The following is a 27,988-nucleotide window of genomic DNA, read 5'->3' as shown; positions in this document are numbered from 1 at the left end:
CCTACATTTCAACAAATATGGAGATCACTGTCAAACATGACTATACTATGATAAAATATCACCGAAAACATTCCAGGGATGAGGATTACGAGGGACGCGACGGTACATATTTGGTGTACCAGCATTTTTTTATTTATTTTATTTCAATCGAACATGTACACTCGTCTTAACAGTTCACTCCAAATCGACGCGTATACTAATTCAGATACAATTCAATAATACAATCAATAGTATTGTATACAATGCGAATTCATGCAAACATCATCCACAGTGACATCTGTGGAGATAATTTTGCAGTATTTTATTATAGAAATTGGCGAGCCTCTAGGCGCTGAATAACTTGAGATTAGCAAGAGAGATAGGAAAGGCGATGCCAATTTTACAGGAATGGTTTCAATGAAAATCAGAAAAAATAGCAAACTCTGATAGGAAACAATTTACTGGACTCACAAACCTAGGTCTGGCCAACAGCTACTAGAAAGAATCGAACCCTGATCACAAAAGAGCGGACCCAGAGCGCGCTGTTCATTGTTCACATGTTGTAAATGCATTGTTAAAGGTTTGCCGAACCTTTTTTTCAAAATATTTACAATAATGGAACAATAGACGGCGCGCTTCCGGTCCTACCTCTAGTGATCACTCTGCTCGAAAGCATAATATACTAACCACTAGTCCACGCTGCTGGTTAGCAAACATATGCAAAACTAAAAAATAAACACGTGCCGCGTTTCCTTTTTGTGTCTTAATATTGATCTCTTTTTTACGGGTCTACGTGACGAGACAGAATGTTAAATGACAGACAACGCAAATATCGGAATGCAAAGATCGAAAATCGAAATATCTTAAGTCGAAAGATCAAAAAAAAATTGTGCATGGTAAACGGAACATACTCACGTACATACTCACTTAATTTGCGCGAGCAGGATACAACAGGAAAAAGAGGAACATGCTTTTCTGCGCGCGCACATTAATTAATTAATTGATCTTTCGACTTAAGATCTTTCGATTTTCGATCTTTGCCTTCCGATATTTGCGTGTTCTGTCATTTAACATTCTGTCTCGTCACGGGGACCGCTTTTTTACATACCTCCTTTATGTTTTTTTGGTTTTTTTTCCCCAAAATAGTTAAATGGATTAAACAAAAACTTTTTACACATAATAAGAACAGAAATACATATATTTTGTAGGTAGTACAATGTAGTTATGTACGTTTTAATTTTAATGACAAAGCATGTATTAATTGGAGGGATTGGCGGTAAGTAATGGTAAGTGACTTTTGGAAATATTAAGAAAATAAGTGAAAAAATATTAAGAATTTTTTTTATATTCGGGTATAAAAGGCGCTATGAGTAGTCCGAGATATTACTGCCATCTTGTGAGAGAATTTGGTACAATTTACAAAACGCAAAAACTCTATTAAATAACTTTGGCGTTGACTATTATTTACTGCTCATCAATTACATTCCAAAACTTGAAAAGTCAACGGGCAAAACCATAGATATATAATATACATTAAGTCATTTGATATGTTTTATTTTAATATGCTTTTATGTATAGTATAATAGTATTTTATTACTAATGTGTATATTAATATAATATAATGCCATACTAATATATTATTAAGACTACTAAACTCCCGCGACTGGGAGACTTTCAATCTCGGTGAATGACATTCCTAAAGAAGAAATTCTCCCGGGCAGCTACTTAAATTTGTTTGTCTTATAAGCCATTTAATTTCTTCTCTTAAAGAATGACATATTCAAAATAAAGACAATTTGAGTTCCCTTGGTTAGAGCGTAGTATCTTTAATGGCCACTGTTTCAAGGGTGGGAAAGAGGTGGAGACGCAATCTCCAATGGGTCAAAGCTGTTATTACATGAATACATATAATACATATAAAAAGTAATCAATTTTGCACATTTCTTCTAAATGAAATTAAAAAAAAGTTAAAATAATGCCCAATTCCACCCTGAGCGTTTTTTGCGTTCCTTCCTTTTTTCCCAACTTCCCCGCTAGTTAAACCCCCCGCACACCTCAGTAAGTGGCGACAAGATCTCCGACCAAAAATGTCCGTAAGGGCGCATCTATGTATATTATATATCTATGGGCAAAACACTACTAAACAATAGAGATAACAGACAAATTGCTCGCGACTTATCTGCATACAAATATCTACGTGGAAGACCACCTTTACAAACGAGATCATCCTGGGCATCTCACACATAAAATACACATCTTTAACAATTGTGCCTAATAAAGTTATCACCATCGCGATATGATGTGAAAGTGATGTGTCCCGTTCACAAATTGAACGTTATGAAACGGATGTTATGTGTTAGGAAGATTCGGGTTCGTGATGCGACTTTGACATTGATGCACAGCTATTATTTAATTTATTCCGTGAAGTATTACGTATAATATGAACGAATGCTTGGTTATGTCGACTGTCTATCGATGCTGTATTTATGAAATTATAAGTTCAGTTTCGATTTTTTTTTCGAGCGACAGTTGCAATGTCAGATATTTTTAGTGGCTTATAAATAGATGTACAGCGTACATATGTGCGTTACCCAATTTTTTAATCTGCTGATTTTGATACAACAGTACGTAAAAATAAGAATGTTTAAACATCAACTTCGATCAAATGATTCAATTACATACATACATGTGTACTCGAAAATGTACATACATACATACACGGGAGGCTATAAGACTGCCAAGTATTACAATCTTTTAAAGCCGAATTATAGCTAATCGGAGATGCATGGGACTCGTAACGATATAAATCAATTGAGCCGCTATATTTGAAAATGCCATTAGTCAATTTTTCTTGATTTCAAGAAATATTTCGCAAAACATTTAATATAATGTTTTCCGTTTATCAATATTTAAAAATACTGATGGCCTGTAATACATTTATCCTGCTTTTCCGAGATTCTGGACATATCGAATTAAAATAATTGATAACAATTAGTGAATTAAATCAAACAGGAATAATGTTTTAGGAACTGAAAATTACACATCGGGCACTTTCAAATACAACGGCTCAGTCATATACTCATATGTATACTGAAAACTGACAAAGCAGTTATACCGTAAGCTAAAAAAAAGATCGGTAATTTTAAATTATACTACTATGTAGTGCTACCCGGCTACGCTCGGCAAATGGAAATGAAATGAAAACCATGAAAAAAATCTTCATTTGTTTTTTTATTAAATTTATTATTTGAATCGAAAAAAAACAGATAAAGTAAAACTTATTTAACGACCGACCAATCACAAACGTCCTTGATCAATCCACCCAATCAGAAAGGACTTTGACGACAGCCAATCAGAACGAATTACAGACGCCGTTTCGGTTTTTTATATACATATAAGATAAGATTAGCGAGAAGCTTATTAATAAAGCCCGGACCCAGAGCGCGCCGTTCATTGTTCAAATGTTGTAAATGCATTTTTAAAAGTTTGCCGAACCTTTTTTACAAAACATTTACAACAATTGAACAATGAGCGGCGCGCTTTGGGTCCGTACTCTACTTATTAATTACCATATTCAAAAACAAAGTTTTTGATATTCTTACTAACTAGTGTTGTGCCCGTTGATATTTCAACGAATGGTTTTGGAAAATAATTGATACATGAAACACACCCGAGGTTATTGTTGCTATCGGTTTCAGCATGCGCTGCCCTTGCGTTCAATTCGTATCGCCCCATCACCTCACCCCCTTCACTCTCATTCCATCCCCGCACGCTCGCCCGGCTAACTACATAAAAATTAATACGTGTGTTCTTGTCAGTCGTCACGGCACAATCTCCTACATTCTTATACATTCACATATTTGATGTTATACATATTTGTTTATTTGTTTAATACACAAGTATACCAGTGTCTTCACAGGTCACCCCAATATGACACTGTGGCCAGAAAATACATAAAAGATATTTATATAAATATACACATAAGAGAAAAAAATAATAATAATAAAAAAGCAATAAAATTAAACATTAAAAATTGTAAATAAAAAATAGAAAATGAAAAATTTGAAAAATTATAAAAAAAAAATTTATAGTTTAAATTGAACTAAAAGTAAAAAAAAAAAACAATAATAAAAATACGGATAGATTATTTGGTGAAATATTGAAAATATCGATGTAAGTACTGACCAAATTCAAGCAAGGTAAGACTCGAGCAATTGGTGAAAAAGTAAGAACTTTCTTTAAAAAAGTAAGTTCTTGCTTTAGTTGCTTGGAACAATGGACGCAACTGATAATCAATGAGGCGAGATGGAACCCATAACTTAATTTCTTCCAATATAAATAGTCGGGTTGTAAATATCACCTCTTAATAATTTGAAGATAACCCTCCCCCTATATATCACGGTATATGAATGACTTTTTTTCAATTTTCATTCCATCCCTGCGGCTTGTCCGGTTGTCCACGTCCAAATAAACAAGCATATTTTCTTGTCAGTGGTCACGTTGCGATCTCCTGCATTCTTACGATTGCTGATAATTCTGATAAAATGATTCAGAACCATTATATACGTAAATTATGATTTTGACCTAATATGTAATTACTGCATCAGTCATACAATTCAATGAAAAAAAAAACTAATAGACGCCACTGTAGTTAAATAACTAAACCACAAAAAAAAATTTAAATTTTCAACCACACGTTTTAACAGGATCTTATTAATAATATAAATATGCACGTTCCGGCACTTTCGTAATTACCGAATATCCTGACAAAAAAGACTCGAGGTTATTATTCATTTTACACACATTGCTACAGTTCCATTTTGAGAAACTCCAAAGAGCAAAAGTCACCGTCGTACAATGTTATCGCAAAGAATTTATCTGAATACTTGAAAAGTGCGTTAAAATTCTACAGATTAAGCCAAACGACATACGAAAAGAGCCAAAAGAAGAATTTGAACGTTCCCGAGCGCGGAAAATACCAAACGAGGACAAACACGAGAGAAAAGAGAGAATAAACAAACAAGTGGAAAAATAGAACAAAGAAGAATCTATAATAGAAAGCGTATTTAAATGGACATCGAGCATGTATGCAAGCGAGCATAAAATTTATGCGAGCAGGAGAATAGTACCGAAATAGAAACTTGAGAAGATAAACGGCATTAAGATGTCATACGAGACGGTTCAGAGCAGTTAAGCCTTTTTTGAGAATAATCTAAATAGTTTTGTGAACTACATATTTGTAATGTCAGGAGGGGTTAGGTGAACTTTGACCGTTAGCCTTATGAGAGAAACGGGAACACTTCCTAATCCGGCTCAAGTCGCAATATTACTTGGAACAGTAATCGATAACCTATGAATTCGGGTGTGGGAGAGTCGACATCCATAAAATTACACGATCTTTACCCCCCTCCATTGGGAGCGAATACGGAGAAGTGGGCAAAGATTGAAATTTCGCCAACACCGAGTACCAGGAATTGAGGTGCTTAAACCTCGGATATAAAACTGTGGATGTTGGGTATGAAAATGATCGTTCAACTATTTATGCCAACCCATAATATATGGATAAAAAATCCAAGCGCATTTTTGCACTGTAGTACTAAATTTTATGAGTTGCTTTTATATTTTACACAGTTGTCAAAATCTTTATACATAATATGGCTCGGATCTTTTCCATAGTCTGCGATCTGTCATCATTGTACGACACAATTTACTAACATTCTCAGAGTAATAGGCTCATATGCGACACGCTTATTTTTTTTTTTTTAAATTTCACATGTAAAGAAAACGCTAGCATGCCTGATCTATGCCAGGCCATAACTCACCCCCATGTTTTCGATGATATATATTCCTTGTATTGACAGTGATCGATAACAGTGATTACCATATTTGAAAAAATATGTGAGAAACATGATCCTACTAATTAACAATGACATTAAACAAACCCATTCAAAGCTGAAGTCTACCTAGGCATGCCGTGCCGTACGATTCCGTGTGTATGCGCCTGTATGCACTAAGGTCATTGTTTCATCCTGACATGTGACGGTTTATATGTAGCAATATACAAAATCATCAACCTAAAATGAAAAAAAACTATCGCAATGCAAAAAAATGCTCGCAAGCCCACTTTTTTATTATTCAATCAATGCTCATATCCATACAAACTCTAATTTCTATTCTTATCTACATATGAACACAAAAATAAATATGTAGTAGAAATCGATTACAAAATAGATAATCTTTCCCAAGAAATGCAATTATGGGTTCGTCATCCAATTCACTGATCAGTCATCAATTGAGTACCATCTAACAATTTACCACCCACGTATCAATAAAAGTATTTAATTTTCCGTTCTCAATAGAATAAAAAGCAATAAAATAGCAACGAGGCCATTTTAAACTTTTTCAAAGATTCTCAAAACATTATCAATCATCAAAATACCAACATACTAATTTAATCATTTTTTTTAAGAAGAGAGTACAGAACAAGTTACGCAACACGCCATTCTACTGAAAAATCTAAGTATAGATTCCTCACACGCGACATCCATAAAAAAAAAGCATCCACATAAGAAAAGAAACCAACGACTACGAAGCCATCATCTGAAAGTAGCACTCTACATACATGGAGCAAATCGACCCGAATAATAAACCCAGAAGATCGTTTTCGCTCAATTTCACCGTCACCGAAACGTGAAAATCCTGAAACATTTGGCTCGTCGGGCGAATTTTCAGAACGTTTCAGTTGATACGACGTCACCGCAATGAATAATACATGCCCGCTGCACTCGCCGGCTAACGTCATTTCGACGTGCTGAAATTTTGCTCGAAAACATGCCAAAATCATCGACGACCATCGGCCACGGTCGAGAAATTCAATTTGACTCCCCGGCAGTGAATAGGACTGCAACGTGTTAACGGACACCTATGACAAGGCCTAAAATCAAAGCGCGTGACGTCATTCTATTACCTCAAACCGTGACATCATTCATTATATGATGCAGCCATTACATTGTCAGTAATAAATGGAGCCAAAAATAAAATAATAATAACAAAACACATATGCGGCAACAACATACAAAGGCAAAGAATGTTGAGCTTTATTCTTAGCATAATTGTATGGTTAGTAAGTAGGCTGCGTGTACGTACGTACATATGTACATATATAAAGTGAATCAAAATATAATACTTCTTACTAACTAGTGTTGTGCCCGTTGATATTTCAACGAGAGGTGTTAGGAAGGAATTGATACGGGTTTGGTGCAAACGATCGAAAAGCGCCAGACAGATTGAACCACAGATTAACTGGATGGCTGCTTTAAACGCAATTCTTGACTTCACGAATGAAAAATTGCACATTAGATGACGAGTAACTTTTCGATGTGCACAGATGCAATTATTAAAATGGTGATTATTAAAATTGAGTTGGATCTTTCTGGCGAGTTTTTAATAATTTAATAAGGAAAAATTTGGAACTAAAGTATCAAAAGCACAGAACGTATACAGGGTAGGTATGTCGGGACTTCGGGTAGATTTCGCTTAGTGTAAGTGCGAGCAGTGCGCACGCATAAGGTACACGTGTCATTAATCTGTGGTTCAGTCTGTCTGGCGCTTTTCGATCGTTTGCACCGCATCGAATTGATACACATGAACCACACTCGAGGCTATTGTCGTTAGCGGTTTCAGGATGCACAGCCTTTGCGGTAAATTCAAATCGCCCCCTCACCTCACTTCCCTCTCATTCCATCCCCACACGCTCGCCCGTACATCCGCAAACAAAAGATCATGTGTACATGTGTGTTCTTGCCAGTGATCAGGGCCAAATCTCCTGCATTCTTATGTACTCATGGTATATAAATGAATATTTTTCAATTTTCATTTCGTCCACGTATAAATGAGCATGCGTTTGTGCGTCAGTGTGTGCATGCAGTGGTAACCTACATTCTTATTTTTATTTCACAGAATATGAACACTCGTCTTTGCAGATAGCTCCAAATCAACGAGTTCACTTACACAGATACAATACAATCAATCAATATACATAAGCATTTTATACAATGCGAATTCATACAAACATCTACAGTGACATCTATGGAGAAATTTTTGCAGCACTTTATAATCAAATTGGCGAACCTCAAGACGCCGAATAACTTAAGATTAACACGAGAGATTGGAGAGGCGATAATAATTTACAGGAGCCGTTTGAATGAAAATCAGAAAAATTGGCTAACTCTGATGAGAAACAATCGACCTGGAGTCACAAACCAAGATCTGGCCACCTTCTAGTGGGACTCAAACCCGTGACCACTCTGCTCGAAAGTTAACTCGTGGACTAGCCAACCACTAGTCCACGCCACTGGTTATGGTTTATGAACTTCTGATAATTGTAATTATAAGCGAACTGAAGCCTACAGCACTATTTTATCATCATATACATACATATGTACGTAAATTTTGATTTTGATCTAAATAGCTACTGCATCAGTCACCCAATTCAACGAAAAAAAAAACAAGCAATTACTAATATCACTAAACCACAAAAATACATTCGAATCGCCAACCACATCTTTCAAAGTTGGCGTTCCCTCAAGTTCAGCTCTATCTGTTAGGGCTATTAACACTTGCCTTACTGATATAAAACTACTGACCACTAAACGTCAAGGTCTCCAAAATTTTCGCAATCTTAGGCGTGTTTATTACGATTATTTTTCACCATCGAACTATCAGGATCGATCTAAATTTCTACCGGTAACCAAATCGCGAAAATGCCAAAGTTTCAAACCGATCAGAAGAATGTAGGAATATTGCCTTAATAATTTGCGAAGTGAAACATAAAATAGCCGTGTAAAAAATCAACTAGCCACTGTGCTCGACGCCAAGCATCCAATTAAAAATGTATGTTTTAAGTTAAAATAATCCACAATCGGCGAGGTGAATTATTGTAATTAGCTAGAAAAATCATGTTATCGTGTATTAAACGTTGAATAATATAAAATGCAAGAAATGAAAAAAAAATAACGATCAAAGTAGAGCCATCATTCCAAGGCGGGTATCATTCTCACACTGACCGTTGAGCGCGGCGTACTGAATTCCCCCCCCCCCCCCCCCCCACCCTATCTCTCATCTGTGAGGCACGTGTACTAAAGTTTTAATTTCGTAATGACATAATTCGAATCATAGAGTTTTGATGAGGTTAGCATATAATGCTTTGAACAGTGTGGTTACGGGTTCGAGTCCCACTGGTTGCCGTTGGCCAGACTTTGGTTTGTGACTCCAGGTCGATCGTTTCCTATCAGAGTTTGCCAATTTTGCTGATTTCCGGTGAAAAGGTTCCTTGAAAATTGTCTCTCCCTGCCCTATTTCTCTCGCAAATCTTGACTTATTCAGCGTCTCAAGGTTCACCGGGTTGTATATAAAATACTGCAAAAATGTCTCTCCATAGATGTCTCTGTGGATGATTATCGGATAAAAAATTCTTATTGTATACATGATTATTGATCGTATTATATACGATGTTTTCAATGAAACTTTGCAATGTTTGACCATAGATGTCATGTATAATGTATAAATATATAATAATTATGTATTAATATACAATTCTTGATCTGTATAGAACACTCATCAAACTGGAGCGATCTGTGAGACGAGATAAATAAAAAAAAACAAGTCCTGGTGACTCGCTAGCCATCACAGTGCGGAAAGTGTTACAACATATTTCTCAGAAATTAACGTGTAGCTGGATAATTCTGGACAAGGGGCAGACCTGCAGAAACAATAAATACACTATCTATTTCTACACCCACAAATGAACTTCGCATAAAATCTCTCAAGCTAAAAGGTCTGCTTTGTACTACATGGAATGTTGAGTATTGCACAAAATAGATATTGCATATGACTTTGTTTTCTCCAGTGTACGTCATTTCCAACAAAGTATTTTTGTGTGGTCATTCCAACATTTCATGACGTGGTCGAAAACGAGCATTAAAATCATCATACCGATAAAGGTACTTCTACTTTCATTCCTATTTCACAACAACGAAAGCTCACAGCGTCGTGTCGCGTCGCGTCACTGTACACGCTCCCTAATCCAATTCAAAATACACAACTACTTAACATACATACATATTTTTTCGTACGAATGCCCTCCCGAACTTTCCCACGGCCACAATGTGGGCGTTAGTTTCGCCAACGAAAACATTGCACATTTCAAACTAAATATGATACATATATACAGTAGAACTCCGAAACCGTAACTTGGGAATCAAATCACACCACCTGTGCAGACACACTCCATCTCAGCATGCAAATTTTCCCAATTCGATTCAATTGGTACGATCAAGGTTAATTGTCGTACGATACATCTCATCGTCAGCAACTAGTATAGCACACATCAGTGATCCGATATTGCGTCATCGTGGATGACGGCACGTGTACACAAATAGTCGTGTGTGTGTTTGTTCGACATACATAAAGTGAGTACGAGACAAGGCCGGAAGTGCAAAACGGAAGTTTGGCAGTCGGCAATCCGCATAAATGTCCCTTTGAGCTGATGTTGTGCACTTTTGGATAAAACCGGTTTGCACTTCAAAGCAACGACGTACTAATGGTTACTGGTATCTTTTGGGTATACATATGTATTTGTGGTTATAATGGATACAGTGTGGTTTAGAATTTCAGAATGATCTGTGGTGTGACTCATATTATTGATTGAATTGTGTACTTTTTACAAGGCTCTTCTATGTATGTTTCATTAAGTGGGCGTGCTGAGATGAGCACTTTAAATTATACATATTCTTATATTTATTATGTACTTCAACATTTAAATGACCATTCGGTTTTTTGGGTATCTGTCTTGGCAAAATCCTTGGATTGGGCCTTTTTATTATAATTATGAATATTGAAATCGATTTTTCATTTTCATAAAGGTTTGTAAATGATTTTCTAATGTTCATTAAAGTTTTTAATAATTCAAGTATTTGGAAATATTCCTTTGAAAAAAAATGTCCCGGTTTTGTCACATAACTTAAAAATATGTAAAATGGTCACCTTAGTCATCACAGACAAGTAGGTAGATGGTATTTGAGGAACCGCTACGGCAGCCCAAATTGTAGAGACTCCCCTGTCGATACATCCCTACTGACAAATTTTAATGAAACTGTTGGAAACGCACTACAAAAGTGTTAACTTTTAAGTTGTGAATGTAGAAAAATAGATTATATTCAACATTCACAGGCGTAATTATCAAATGTTCATATAACCCTCCCTGCATCGAGCAGAGAACGACACACAAATACAGAATGCGCATCGAATCATTAGAGGCCAAACGCAAGTTGTCGGACTATCCAAAACAGCTGTCTCCACTTGCTCGTTTCTTTGTTTTCAAAGTTCGCTTTCAATTTTCATTGCTTGCTCAAACATTCAAGATGAAATGTCCACACTTATTCAATACCTTATAGAAATTAACTATATGTCATCAGTGCCAGAGCCACTTTGCTTTCTCTTAACAATAATATAAATGAAAACGCTTAATAACTTTATTATATATGTATCAGTAAGAGCTTGAATCAGTACAAACTGAGTAGTAGGTGTATGCATCATCAAAATCATCAACGGTACAAACGGAAGAATTAATTAACACGATTACTAGTAAATTCATACACTAGCTATCCATACGCAGTAAATTTTTACGACAAGGAATAACATGTTGACATTCGTTACAAGTATATAGTCCGCCTTTGACGGATTAAACAAAAAACTGAAAGAATGCGACATTATGGGCGAAATCACCCAGGAAAGAACGGCACGTCGTGTGCATGGCTCCCCGCTGTGGGTGGTATCCTACATTTCTTCAAATATGGGATACACCGTTATCGATCACTGTCAAAAGCAAGGATAAATACAAGGATACAATTTTACCGAAAACACTCCACAGGGTCATTTTTGGGCGGGGCGTGCTGGGCGTTCCATGAATATGGAACCATTTTTTTCGCACGTTTAAAAATATCTAAAAAAAAAAACCACGTGCCACGGGCATCGCTGTATGTTTACGCCCTATATCGAAGACCATATTATTAATGAACAAAATAAAATGTAACCTGACTTAAAATCGTAGGTGATACGGATGTACGTAATTATAATTGTTGGATTTAACCTTGTTAATTATTGTGTATTCCGTATCAATTCAACAATAAATTAGTTATTTGAACACAATCAGTTATATTCTTGAACGTAAAATTCATTGAAAGAGCAACGTCAACTTTGGTCAGCTGTCAAACCACTCAAATGTCATTCGTTAGCAGATTTACTGGTGCACAGCAGCACGTGCATGAATTTTACCTTCAGTGTATACTTTGTCTAGTAAAAGTATCTGCGGAATCCGGCGTCGTAAGCTTTAGATAAAAACCAAAGCTAGTGCACACACTTACTTGTTAATGTATACTGTTTTGAGATTTGACGATCTTAATGTAACATATACAAATAACATAACATATACGATCTTTTATATGTACATATTAATAAATATAGGAAAAACTTGTGGTAGTATTGGGGAGGAAGCGGAATGCACTTCCATATGCGTTACATATATATATATATATATATATATATATATATATATATATATATATACATATATATGCATATTTTAATCTATTCGTTTTACAAAAGAGAGTTCTGACCCTGCGTGTATATCAAAGAGAATGTACACTTTCACTCATACACGTTGGCACTAAGCGCACAACAAAAAAAAACTAACAAACACACCCATTAGAGTGATTGATACAATAACAAAGAACCATCAAACGTGCGAACGCAAAATTTAACACATTCTTAACCGAATTAGATCGCAATTTGCATCATCCCAAAATAACGCAATCTCCCCTGATCATCCACCGGAACTACGCCGAGAGTGAAATCACTGTTTCGGACACGCGAATGGACACGTTGCCCCCGTTTTTGATGTGCGCCACTCTATGCAACCATAAAAAATAAACGAAAGTCACCTAAAACTCTCCATTTCACTCAAATTAACGCAAAATTTCACCCGACACTTGCACAACCGACAATCTCCGAAGACGCAACTTTTGAGCTAGTCGTGGTTGGAGATTTGTCTCCAGCCAGATCTCTCTTAGTCCAACCGGAATGGGATAATTTAGTATTAATAGGGTAAGCGAAAACATATTAATAATTATTAATATAATTATTTTCGAATCTTCTACCAAAAAATGCATGAAACGGCTTCCTATGGGTATTTTACGACAAATATGATACTAAACGAAGAGTTAATAAAACGGAAAAAGACGAATACAATACTATATATTTTAAATGCAAATAATTACCACAAAAAGATTGTAGGTATAAAAATACGAAAATTTCTACGACTATCTACTTTTTACTAAAATATCACGACTCCGACTGTATTTGAGCTTGCGTTGGAGCACCGACTCCGTTATCTCCGACTGTCGACGCCGATATCTCGATATCTTTATCTTCGAATCTCAATTTTAAAGCTTGATCAGATTCATGCAGTATTCCATTGCTTGAGAAATAATTTTGGGGTCAGTCCTTGGGGTAGTTTCCTTATTTCTACCACAATTATTCTAACGGCTAGTTGTTTTGGAGAGATTCTTTTCTATTTTTTTCGAAATTCTCGAAACTGTGTTTACCGAAACACTCTTTTCTGGCAATTTTTCGCATGGAAACCTTCTTCGCTTTCAAATACGCAGCAATCAAAGTTTTTTTTCGGTGGAAATATCCCTGCAGCCACCAATTTCTGAAGAATCGATATTGTTAATTTAAAAATTCAAAATTAAATATTAAATCCATCAATTTTATAAAATAAAAACTATTAAACCCCTAATTACCCTTAGAACAATCATACAGCAAAAGGTCTCAGCTGAGCATGATCTTTTCAATGTTTGAAAGCACTTGACGCACAATGAACAAAGGCGTACCCTTAGCAGGTATATTACGGGTTTTTTGTACCTAAGTCTGTTTTATTTGCATATATACAAGATAACTGTATTTTGTACATAGTTTAAAAGAATTGCGTTTTTTTTACCAATATGCAGAAGAAATAACTAAGATAAAGTTACAAATAACGAAGTGATGATTAGAACGAACACGTATGTCGCAAAATTCACAAGCGTTCCGTTTTATGTGACTGCTGGTGTATATATATGTGTCAGTCAGTGACGTAGCTAAGGCTTTCGCCGCCCGGGCCGGGGCGGTCCTTGAGTTTCTCCTCCAAAAATGATGATTTTTAATTTACAATAGATTTTTAGTATTTTTTAACTACCCAACCCTATTGTTTTAACCACAACCATTAATAAAAAATAAATTAATATAATCTGCCATAAATAGAATCTGACCAGTGCAACTGAATGATGTTTCTAGCAAATGACATCATATTTGCATGCAAGTACAAATCGTATTGCATTAATTCTGTATATAAATATAACAATTTGTATTTGTTTATTATAGTTGGTCAGCTAAGACTCTTATGAAAAACGTACATAAATGCTGTTCCTTACACAGCCTCTCGACCAATAGCATTTCGTACAGACAAAAAAACCTTTCAAGTACGAAATGCTATTGATCGAGGTGGAATATATGGGACGGCATGTGCGTTTTAAGTGTACTCCTACAGCGGATGCACCTTCCAAATTTTCCATTCATTTTCAAAAATGCCAACGGAAGCGACACTTCACAAAAATCGACTGCAGATTAATATCACCCGATTATATCGCTTGTATGTATTGTATAAATAAGTCTTACTTGTCGGATGATGGTGAAGATCTGTTGATTTATCTAGACTCGTCTGCCGATTTGTCTGCAGACAAATCGCTACATTAAGCCACTTTAAGTACGTATTAGGAAGGAAGGATTAAAAATTAACCTAGATAAGACCAAAGTAATGTTCAATAGTTATTGCATGCCTGATAGTATTTTATTAGATAATAAAATAGTAGAAGTAGTAAATAATTATTTCTACTTAGGTCAAATAATAGACATGTCCGGAAGTAAAAAGAAAAAGATCTTCGATCAATGTGTTTTGCTAGTGATGATGTATGGATGTGAAACTTGGACATTGAATACGTAAGTGAGAAGTATGACACGAGTAGTGGGTATAGTGGAGATTGAAATGGCAACGGGCGGCCCACGTGGATAGAAGATTGGACGAAAGATAGACAAAAGAAGTTCTAGAATGGTACCCGAGAAGATGGGTAGACGAAATTAGAAAAATTGAGTTGCGCAAAACAGAGACGAGTAAAAGCGTGTTGGAGAGGCCTTCATCCAACAGTGGATGGTGAATGGCTGTAGATGATGATGATGAAGTACGTATATAGACATCCAGACTGTTCAGCATCCGCCCAACCTCAACAATTAACCTAAATATATACACACAGGTATATGTTTGGGTTAGTTGTTATCATTACTAGAGAGCGGCGCGGAAGTGCGCCAGCACAGAAAAAAATGGGATCCTTTTCTCGATTTTTGGCTCTCTAAAGCTAATTAAGCATAAAAGGAAGTTAGATAGGGATAATAATAAGCAAGAATACAATCTAGTAAATAAGGAAATTAAGAAGAGAATAGTCAGGGATGTCAGGGATTTTAACAGCAAGCTAATAGAAAATACCATTAAGAATAACCGTAGCCTGAAAAAGTGCAAACAAGATCTTTTCTTAGGCAAAAACCAAATGATCGCTATCAGATCAGAGAGCGGAGTAATAATTAGGAATAGAGAAGAGATCATAGACAGAGTTTATACGTTCTATGCAAAACTTTACGAGAACAACAACGGTCAATTTCCCGCTCCGGAATCGATACACGGCCAAAGGGTTCCTGCAGTATTGCCTAGCGAAGTAGAGGCCGCGCTAAAAACTGCAAAGAACGGTAAAACCCCAGGGGAAGATAATATTCCCATTGACTTACTAAAATGTGGCGGCCCCCCCCCCTAATTAATATCTTAGCTAGGCTTTTCAGCAAATGCATCCAGAACCAAGCTATACCAGAAGGATGGAATAACGCAACTATCATTTTAATACACAAAAAAGGCGACAAAAGCGATATCAAGAACTACCGACCCATTAGTTTACTTTCAGCGGTCTACAAGCTCTTCACGAAGGTTATTACAGAAAGGCTGAAGAATATCCTCGACGAGAATCAACCTATAGAGCAGGCAGGGTTTAGGGCAAATTTCAGCACAATGGACCACCTCCAAGTAGTTGGCGAACTAATCGAGCGCGCCAACGAATATCAACGGCCATTGTCCCTAGGTTTCGTCGATTATGAGAAAGCCTTCGATACTGTTAGTCATAATGCAGTACTTAACGCTCTACAAACACAGGGAGTGCCGGAACCCTATGTGGGACTGTTAGCTGCAATATATAAGAATGCCACAGCTTCGGTTAAAATTTTTTCAGGTACAGATAGATTTAGCATAGGAAAAGGAGTATGACAAGGAGATACAATCTCGCCCAAGTTATTCAATGCGGTGCTTGAGGGAGTTTTCAGGAACTTGGATTGGTATACAGCCGGAGTAAGCATCAATGGTCGCTTTTTGAGTCACCTTCGGTTCGCAGACGATATAGTTTTAGTAGCTCGTGATTCAGCTAACCTACTGATCAGACTAACACAGCTGGACAGGGAAAGTAGAAAAGTAGGATTAAAAATTAACGTAGATAAGACTAAACGAATGTTCAATAGTTATTGCATGCCTGATAGCATCCCCTTAGATGAACCAGTAGAAGTAGTAAATAATTATTTATATTTAGGTCAAATAATTGACATGTCTGGTAGTAAAAATGAAGAGATAAAGAGACGTATGAAATTAGGATGGAGTGCATTTGGACGGATGAATGCTGTTTTTAAATCAAAAATGCCACTCTGCCTGAAGAAAAGGATCTTTGATCAATGCGTTTTGCCAGTGATGACGTATGGATGTGAAACTTGGACACTGAACGCCAAGATGCTAAATAAAATCCAATGCACTCAAAGAAGTATGGAACGCTGTATGCTTGACATAACGAGGAAAGACAGAAAGCGGAACACGTGGGTGAGAAATATGACAAGGGTAGTGGACATAGTGGATAGAGTGAAGAGATTGAAATGGCAATGGGCGGGTCACGTAGCTAGGAGGATGGACGAAAGGTGGACAAAAGAAGTGCTTGAATGGTACCCGAGAGAAGGCAAAAGAGTAAAAGGAAGACCGCAAGGAAGATGGGTGAACGAAATTAGGAAAATGTGCGGAATGAGATGGATGAGTGTTGCGCAAAACAGAGACGAGTGGAAGTGTGTTGGAGAGGCCTTCATCCAGCAGTGGATGGCGAATGGCTGTAAATTATGATGATGAAAGAGCAAAAAAAAGGTTAACAATAGAAATTGACAAAAGGATCCCGTTTCGACGCATTCGTCCGCCGAATACCGGTCATTACTCTTAGGAGAGAACTGTGTATACATATGAATGTGGCATTCTAATTTCCGGTCTCGCCTTATAAAAAGGGCGGGGGGGGGGGGGCTCGTGTTTCTTTTTGTTGTTCTGGTTTGACCCACAAAACGGGCCATCAAATTTCGAAACCTGGCCCTTTGGAGCGTTTGTGGCCATATTATATTTCGGTGTTCAGAAACATCGCATTCTATCGTGCGATTATTGTGTATTAGATTAATGACGATCTATTTATTATTGACTCGAATTGAGTGAATCTAACGAAGCCGTATTCGATTCTTATTAATAATGCTTCTTCTCGTTTGACGCAAGCTGAAAATATCGCCGATATTTCTGTGTAATTTTGATCTGGTTGTTTTGACCGCATGTGTTTGTATGTGTGTGTGCGTGCTGACCACACCCTTTGATATGGTTTATTAGTCCATTTTAGTTCTATTTGGAAATGCAATGTGGAATATTTGAAATTAAACTATCGATAACTGTGATTTTGTTTGCTTATGCTTCAAAGGAGAAAGGAAAAAGTACTAGATCTATGTACATATAAAACAACGTAGTATTTTAAAAGCCATTCTCATCAGAGGCTCTCAGTTGCCTTTTTGAATTCAAAAAGATAGAAAGAAGAAATAAGTCATCTTCTGCAGCTTCTATTATTGTCTTGTGAAGGAAATTTTACGAAAAAAAAAATGTTCAAGAAAATTTTAGTAATAATCTCGGTAGTAATCCTTTGCCTTAGGAAGTAAAGAGTAACGGGAATTATAGCAATGTTTTTTCCTTCATGGAACATGAACACTCGCCTTTACAGGTCGCTTATATACAATTATAATCAAATTGGCGAACATCAAAACGCTGAAAAACTTGAGATTACCAAGAGAGATAGGAAGGAAATGCAAATTGTACAAGAACCGTTTCAATGAAAATCATAAAAATTGGCAAACTGGTAGGAAACGATCGACCTGGAGTCACAAACCAAGGTCTGGTCAGCAGCGAGACTCTAGTGGGACTCGAACGCGTTACCACTCTGCTCAAAAGCATAATATATGCGGTTTCAATGTTATTTCCCTTTTAAAATACATAATTTTTAACTTTAGATCAGGTTTTGACAGCTAAAAAATTACTACAAATCATTGAAAGAAAAACAAGTTAAATTAAAAGTTAATAAATCAGCGTACTTATACTATACTACAAGTGGTAGTCGGAGTCGTGTTTTTTTGGCACGACTCCGACTCCACAGCCCTGTTTACATACATATGTATATATATGTACATACATATAGTAAAGCGGCAGTACCGCCTTGATCGACAGTTTCCGGACTAAGCCACTGAAAGTTACGACTAGCCGATTAAACTGAAATGTATTAAACCTAGCACTTATCTCCACCTGTTGATAACACTAGTAGAATTACGTACATACATGCAAGCAGTATCAGTTCTTCAGGCAGTGGCGGTGCGTGGCAACAATTTAAAATTCAGACAAATAAAATCGTTCGAAACGTGAGCACACTCGGCAGTTTCAATAGCGGTTGAAATATTTATATACACACAATAACCGAAAAATGATTAAATAAATCATTATTAACGATTGTATATGTTGAAAATATTGCGTGTTGAGAATACATACATACATATATACTGTCTGTTGATATCCCTATTAATCAAATTCGTTATACAGTATAAAAGCGATTTTTCATCAGACTCGGCTTTGCATTCACACGAGCACATATAAATAAATAAGAATTTAAAAAAGAGCTAATAATAAAATTAACGTAAACTATTGGTGTTTAAATTTTATATAGTGTCCCGAATTATGTTACGGTGCTACAAATTAGACCCACTTGTGAAACTGACCTACGTATATAATAAACAAAAAATTCTCCTAGTGCTCTTTTCATGAAATTGACCATTATATAAATATAATAATACAAATCGCAGTGTACTTAAGCATTCTATAATGCGCATATAAATAAATTAAAAAGTAATTCCGAGCTGTAAGTACATATAAATTGCCTAATTAAAAAGGGCTCAATGTACAGTACCAGTCATATTATAGATTTTTTCACAAACTAAATGCATTATAATATATGTACACATTTCAAAACGTATAAGCTACAAGTTTAATAACAAAACACAATAAATCGAAAACTGAGACAAGCATATAATAAAAAGAGACCATTTTTATATAAAGCAGCGTGTCGAAAATAAACTATGCTACACAAATTGTCTACGAAGTTTTTCAGCGCTGTAAAGAGAAATATACAATCCCAAAAAAAGGATATGAATCCAAACGAGTCGCAAAATTTGAAAGACGTGTAGGTATAAGTAGGGTGACCTAACGCCATTGATTTTCTATATTTTTATATGTAAGCTTGGTATGAATGAGGTTTCTCAGATATACTTATGTATATGACAATTTACGGCCTCTCTATCCTAATGCCTTCCTACTGGGAGAACCGGGTTAAATTCTCCCGAAACTTTGTGTCTATATCTGGGTAAAATTTTCGACAAATAGCTGGCTGGTTTGATGAGCAATCGTCAAATTCTTTCAGAATTGAACTTCAATGTTCCTGCCAACTCGGATACATTAGATGCAGCAGTTTGTTCTCTTCTCTTGTGGCACGTACCAATATGATGGTTTCATCACCTATATCAAAAGGCATTGCTATTAACTTGGATTTGTTAAATCTAAAATCTGCTGATCTGGTTGAGGGATTGTTGAATTTGAGATTATTTATTGTTTTTATTAAATTATTGTTTTTATTTTTGTTTCTTTCTTATTATTATATGTTATTCATTTATTTTTCATTGCTTGGTAGTAATTACTGTAACGTACGCCGCCGGTTAAGTGCAATCAATGAAAGCGAGAGACTGTGGGTTCCTGACCGTGAGACCGTACGTGACAAACGGATCGAGGATGCTACAGTGAGCAACCTGTCCTTTAAAAGTACACTTGGCATGGGAACGAGGGCTGGTTGCACGAGGACCTCCTTAATTAGTTAATAAATGCTGTGAAGCGACTTTGGCTTTACATTTTATATCCTCCACCCACCCCTACGCAACATTAACAAACATAGGCAGCGAGGATGCCACCATATAGAATAGACCTCTTCATTAACGTTCGAAAGAGAGCAAAAAAAGTTTGACAATAGTGAACAATTTTTTTTTGCGAAAAAAAAACCGACCACGCCGATCTCTCGAAATGACCAGACTTGATAGTGAACCATTTTTTGTGGGTTCAAAGCATCCTGGCCGCCTAAGTCTGGTAATGACTAAAGCCCGGACCCAGAAGGTGCCGCGTATTGTTCAAATGTTGTAAATGCATTGTTAAAGGTTTGCCGAACCTTTTTTACAAAGGATTTACAACGATGGAACAATGAGTGGCCCCTTGGCTATCCTACCTCTATTAATGACTCTCTGGAGTAAATACGTAATATAACTATGGTAAAATTGTAATAAATAAAAATATAAAAAATGTAGTAATAGATAATGATTGCCGGAAAGGTTATAAAATTTATTCGAATTTCTCTATATTAGCTAATATTAATATGAACATCGTTGATTCGAATCAAAATTCGAAAAAATACTTTCCTTGTTCTATTCATATCCCCTCAAAAGGGTGCCAGGAAGTAAAGTCTCCAGAAGACTACAAAATCAAAATCCAATGACCGACACTGTACCATTTTTTTTCTTTACGAATCCGGTTGATTTACCGCATTTATATTGTTACCTTCAGCACGTACAAACAACGAACGATCCAAACACCAAACCAAATAAAATAACACCTTGACGACATCCTCCCGAGCTTCAAAATTAGAGAAATAAACAAACGCATCACAATCAAACTTAATCCAGCGGACGATAGCGCTATTTGCATGGAAACTTCCTGCTACAACGAAAATTTACATACACATTTGTGAGACATGTCATACAGGAGACACAAGAAAAATAAATCCATAAATATGTATTATATTACTATAAATAAGCGCATGCGCATACGGAAGCGCCTATGAATCATACACGCGTAAATTTATGTTTACATACATATTTATGTACTCGACGTGTACATTGTCATATGACCATGAACTACAACAATATGTGACATTGTTGTTGCTAATTGTTGCGTGCAACGGATGATAAAGAAGTTGCACAATGCAAAGGGGCGTTTACAGCGACGACTATTTGTTTATTAAAATTTAAAATGCTTATTTTGTCACACTGATGATGGTCACACCTACAATGCCCATGCGCAGTCTGACAACTCAATTTTTATCGAGTGCACGAATGCGTGCACCTAATTATTAGTACATATTCATATACAATTATCGGAGCAAGTGGCCAACCACTGGTATTCGACAGCTTATACATGAATATCTTATTTTTTGCAGATTTAAATCTGCAATTTCCGAGGATTGATTTCGTTCACGATTCTAGTACATTCACTTCGTTAAATATTGACGGAAATTAACGATTTGCGTTTTTCGAGTTGAGTCAACATCTGTTGAGTTACCATATTTGTACAAAAATAAAAATAATAAAAATGTATACATATTTAGAATTGCTAACTAGTAACTGAACTTCCGATTAGTGTTAAATTCCAACTTATTTATTTGATTCATAAAACGTCTTTGTAACAAATTTATATATTTAATACAAATTATTACATATATTTAAAAAAAAATATTTATATTTGGCAAACATTCTTAATGCTTCTAATTATTGTTTGACTGGCGACCTTTGGAGAGTAAACGACTTTCAAAACCCAACTATACATACATACGCGTAGCTCTGCTACCGCAAAAATTGCAGATGGTCACCCTAATTTCACAATATATGTACGTACACAAAATGTATTCCGCTAATCAATTAAACAGAAGGCACATTTATTACTATCATAAAATAAACGACCTTTGAGATTAATTTTGCGATAACATTGTAAAATATTTTCATAAAAAATAGTTGAATATTAAAAGCCACTTATAATTATAATTCGTTCTAAATACGAAACAAATTAAAAATAAAAAGTTGTCGAAAACAGTAAAAAAAAAAAGTAAAAATACACGGATAAGCCGACGCACACGGATAATCGAAATATGAAAATAAACCTCACAAGATGCGTCCCAAATAATTATCAAAATGTGTTTTATAACATAAAAGAGACACAATAACACAAAAATATACGTAAAACGTGGATCTTTCATGAAAATATTGAATGCAAATTTATTGGAGATTCCGCATTTGTTTCATTTCAAAGAAGAAAAAGACAGAAAACGTAATTAAACCATTGTTCAAGTATTGGCTAAAAAAAGGATCTAGTATAGAAGGATAGAAAGCGTAAAACTACCGGTAATTTTAAATGACACCGAATAACCGGTTTTTAGTAGACCTGAAATTTTCCGAAACAATACCAGTAGCAGAATTAGAGCATAGCTCATCTGTACGTGGACGGATATATGTACATAAGAATGCAGAAGACTCATTTGTACACCGGTGGCCGGGGGAGCGCGCGGGGATAGAATGAAGGGGAAGCGCAGAGGGTTGGATAAGGGGGCAATGGACAAGAACAGCGATAAATAACACATTGAATAAAGAGCATAAAACTACTAAATATAATTGACCGCAAGGTTGTTAGCGACAATATCCTCTTGTGTGGTTCATCAATGTCAATTCCTTTCCAAAACCACACAAGGACACAACAGAAGTAATATATAAAATGTTTATTTTATCAGATTGATCGTTCGATGCGCATGCGCAGTCTGTCGACCGACTTTTTATCGAGTGCACGAATACGTGCTACTACCGGTTACTACATAAGTATGAATGAAATGTAATCAACGCGAATACGTTTAACATACCGTCAAGATTTTAAACGAATCCTTTCCACTGGCACCGGTTGTAAATAGATGTAAATGCATCATCATCCCATACCACATTATTAAAAATATTATTAATTTAAATGTAAGAACCGTTATAGTGATTACAATATTGAACGAGAACTCATTTTAGTGTCACGAATACGTGACCAGTTTTTGCATAGACGATACATCTAGTCGTTCGAAAGAAGTGAACTAACCACCCGTTACCGCTTTTTGTTGTGATCTATCTCGAGATCGAGAAACGCATCGTTTCCACGCACGAAAATAATCAAATTTTATGGACCTGACCGTCATTTTAGATTCGAAGCCGATCATCGCCTGATGAATCATGGGTAAACATGACATTTGTGTACATATATAATATATGTACTCATGTCACGTGTTGAAGATGATCCCATTTCATTATTAATAATATTATAGATGATAATAGCATATTATTATTATAATTGTTTAATAATTAGCGCTAAAGTCACAACAGTGATACGCTCAATTGAGTTTACATAACGAAACGTTACGATAAGAAATGTAATTTTAAATAAAAAATTGTGTTGTTAGCCAATGTCAATGTAGCTATACGCAAACGGTGAATGTGCGAAATTTTTATACGAAATGGACATACATACATACATATGTATGTATGCATGTTTGTCGAAAGCTTTCAGCTTCAGCTTTCGATGTTCTGTGGCTTAAAATTTTATTTAAATGGTTTTGTAGGTGAAAGTAATACAATTTAATACAATACAGAATTTAATACAAAACCGATTCTTAACAAATACGTAAAACATATTAAAGCGAAGTTAAATTACGTCAAAAGTTATATTGAGCAATGTATGTATATGATCCAAATATTTAAGCCAGAAACACAAGCAACAATTTCAACTTATACGTAGAAAAGATTAATCTTCTATACTGTTAAAATTTTAAAACAAAGCCGATTCTTAACAAATACGTAAAACGCATCAAAGCGAAGTCAAATTACGTTCAAGTTTATATTGAGCTACATATATGACCCAAATATTGAAGTAAGAAATCAAAAGCATCAATTCATCAGTTTATATACATATTCATATATAAAACATTCATCATCCATACTTTTAAACATTATTACAAAACAGATTATCAGCAATTACTCAAAACACATTAAAACGCAATAGGAAAACAGGCAATAAATAACTCGCTTTCGAGTATTACAAAAACGCGCCAAATGCGTATTTTTTAAGCAACGGTAGTAATATACCTGATAAGCGTTAAGTATACCCACTTATCGCAATATGAACATATTTTCACGATTGACTTAGTCAGTATGCACACATAAACACACATTTCGTCTAACCTAAATCGGAATAAAAATTACACACACACACACGCAATTAAAAATAGCTTACGGTCGAATGCACAATTTGCGCGTCAGAAATTCCATTCGGATGTACTGTACCGGTGAGTGGGGAAAAAAATTTCCAAGAAAAACCATGAATGAAAAGCGATGATCACAATAACAAAAATAAACATGATACACGCCAAAGCATAATAATAATGCCGATTATTATCATGAATAAAATACAAAAAATATTATTATTATTATATCATTTTTCGACATAAAAAAGCTATCTTGATTCGGATAACGATCGTACAATCCAACGTTAGACATAGGATTTAAATCAGTTAATACATATGTGTATAAGTATTTTTAATATGTTAAGTATGAAATTAATTTTTGCGCAGATTTTCATAACGTATAGATATTTTTGTTGTTTGAATTTATTGTAGTTTTGAAACAATCATGCATACATATAATCTGATAATACAAAAACTATGATAAAGCGAGTAAATATTGTATGTTAATTGCACTATGCACTTCAATTGTTAATACAATTAATGGTTGTATTATAAAAAATAAAATCAGGTCGTGTTGAAACACATTTAAGAAAACGTCTTAAAATAATTTGTAAATAAGTATTCGTAGAAACGGATTTTAAAATAAAGGAGGTATGTAAATAGCATTGTTATGTAAAAGTGGTAGAAAGATATTTTGATAAAAATCTTTTTGAACACATAAAAATTAATGTGACATAATTAGATTCGATAAAAAACCAACGACCATTTTTTTTTAATTATTATTTTGAACCACTTTTTTGAATAATTCGATTGAATTTTATATGCTATATTTTTGTACTGTCGAATCTTCATATAAAAATAGCGTTAATTTGATTTCATAGACAAAGGGGAAAAAAATCAAAACATTGTTCAATGTATTGACAATTTAATAATTGGATTTGAATAAATGTTCATTTTTTTTGTTTGCAAATAAAGATGCATTTTTAGAATTCTTGAACCTTATGTTTTGCATTGAGATTTTTTTAATCATAAATATGTGTATATGTGCAAATGACAATTAAAGGCCAATAATGTGACAAAGTAAAATGGTTGGCTTTATCTTTTAAAAGCTTTTATTTATTAATACCACAGACTTAAAATATAAAGTGGTACACTAAGGATTTAGCGACCGAGTTTAGTGTTGTGTGAGTAACGAGTGTTGCCAACTTAAAACCATGCAATAATAAAAATTCCTGCTGTACGGCTTAAATTACAAGACAATTAACGAGAGTAACATTTAGGGTACCCAATTGTATACGATCATAGACCAAGTCAATTACTGTTTTTTCCTTGAATGTTCATAGATCCATGTACATATGAATATGGGCCAAAACACACAGGCGGTATGTGTTTTTGTTAGACTCCTTTAAACATGCGAAAAAAAGCAGCACCTCTAAACATGGTATACAGTCCCAAAAATCACCCCCTGGAGTGTTTTCGGTGATATTTTATCCTTGCTTGACAGTGATCGATAACGGTGAATCCCATATTTGAAGAAATGTAGAAGAAACTAGTCGATTGCATATGGATATGCATTCTGCAGGTGCAAGTACACCCGAATTCGGTTTGGGCCGGGCCGCATCGTGCAACTTTGTCGGCCGACTTGTTGCGCGACACGAAAAAATGTATGGAAATGTGTGCGACAAACAAGTTGACGAGTGTGGCATGTCCCATCTACCTGCATGCATTGGTCTGGTCGTCCTCAACGAGCATCCACTGTTTACGGTCACAGTGGGAAGCCAAGGACACATGACGTCCCATACCACTCAGTGTGTTTTCGCCCTATATGTTTTGTTTTTGAACATTAAAATTCCGACAATTGTATAATCGGAGTCTAAAAATAACCGAAATAGTTACACAGATCGGAGCTGTAATATAAAAAAGTAGGCCAAAATACACAAAGTGAATTTCATATCAACATGAACTTTTCAAAGAGAATAAATAAAAAGACTATGCATTTTCAATGTCGATACGAAACACACGCTAATATGGTCCACGACACAACTAGGCCAGTTTCCTTTTTAGTAGATCGCATAAGAATCAACAGCGTATGATTTGGAAGTTTCAAACGTGTATAAACACCTAGAGCAATTCGTACGAAACAATTACGAACAAAAATACACACACACGGAAGCCAACGTAAAATGTAAACAAATCGAGTCGCACATCTTCTTACATGGTAAAAATAAATACAGTTATGGCCGGAACGTTTCGCGCTATACACACACAAGTGTAAATAAACAAACGAGCGACGATCCATTTGGGTGAATGAACAAACTGTTGCTTTCCGGGTTCGGCCGCACGCGCCATTCAAACACGTACATAATAAAAATACATCAATTGTTTTTTCTTTTTCGGTTCAAATTTGAATTGCACATGTAAACGTGGAGTGGATGTGTGGAGCGTGCGTCGATTCGGTCGCAAGGTGAATGAATGAAAGGAATGACGTCACGGGAATGGACCCGTCCAGGCGCGGACGTTCGTACAAAACAAAGACAGGTGGGGTGGGGGTGGACGGGGTGGGGCGGGATCTCCCGAGATGAGACGAGTGGAGAGTGGAGATGTGGCAAGGATATTGGGAGAGGAGAAGGGTGGAGTGGGGTAGAGTAGAGGTGAACGGGACTCACCAGGTCTATGGGGAAGCCGGTGGCGTTGGCGAGCCATTTGAAGGCTTTGCTGCCGTCGTACGTGTCGTAGCTGGCGTAGGACATTTCGATGCGATGGCCGATGCGTTCGGTGGAGAATCGGCGAATCAGCGAATTGGCGAAGAGCGAAGGCGGGCGAGCGAGGCGACACGGCGACACGGCGAGAGCTAGAGCTAGAGCCAGAGCCAGAGCAAGGGCGAGGGCGAGTGCGAGTGCGAGTGCGAGGGCGAGAGCGAGGGCGACGACGAGCGCCCAGCGGACAGACGCCCGTCGGCTTCGAAAGCGCGCCGCCGACTGACTGCCGACGAGACACGACACACGACACACGACACACGACAAACGGAGTCTGTGCGCTCTCGTTAGCTCAACCCCTCCCCCCTACCCTACCCGCTCGTTATTTCTACCCTTCCCTACTCCAGCTCTCTCCTTTCTCGAGCTCGACTGCTGTGATTTGAATTTTGAATTTTTCGCTGCCGCAGGTCCTAGTTGACTTTTGCGCGACCATGTTCCGATTTCAAAATTAAACCCAACTCACACGTTAGGAACAGGAAATCGTTTTGCAATTTGACTAATTATATCAGGGCTGTGAAATCGTGGATCTTTGGCCGTAGTTGGAGTCGGTTTGATATTAGGAAAATCCGTTACGCCAAATGCATACGTTTTATTAGTTTCACGCAGGGC

At 36.1% G+C, this 27,988-nt stretch overlaps 1 protein-coding gene across 1 annotated transcript in view; it reads right to left on the bottom strand.

Annotated features, from left to right (window-relative positions):
• oys (lysophospholipid acyltransferase 6) overlaps nt 1-27,662 on the bottom strand; it is a 42,738-nt gene extending 15,076 nt beyond the window's left edge. Inside the window, exon 1 of the mRNA XM_077432183.1 lies at nt 27,290-27,662. Within this exon, the coding sequence (XP_077288309.1) occupies nt 27,290-27,373 (84 nt within the window). The 5' untranslated portion in view covers nt 27,374-27,662. The remainder of the gene's footprint in view (nt 1-27,289) is intronic.
• Between the last annotated feature and the right edge of the window lie 326 nt (nt 27,663-27,988).

The sequence above is a fragment of the Arctopsyche grandis genome, chromosome 6 (genome assembly GCF_051622035.1).
Source record: "Arctopsyche grandis isolate Sample6627 chromosome 6, ASM5162203v2, whole genome shotgun sequence".
In the NCBI taxonomy this organism is placed as follows: Eukaryota; Metazoa; Arthropoda; class Insecta; order Trichoptera; family Hydropsychidae; genus Arctopsyche; species Arctopsyche grandis.
Note: the sequence above shows the minus strand (reverse complement) of the source record. Positions and strands in the feature narration are given on the sequence as shown.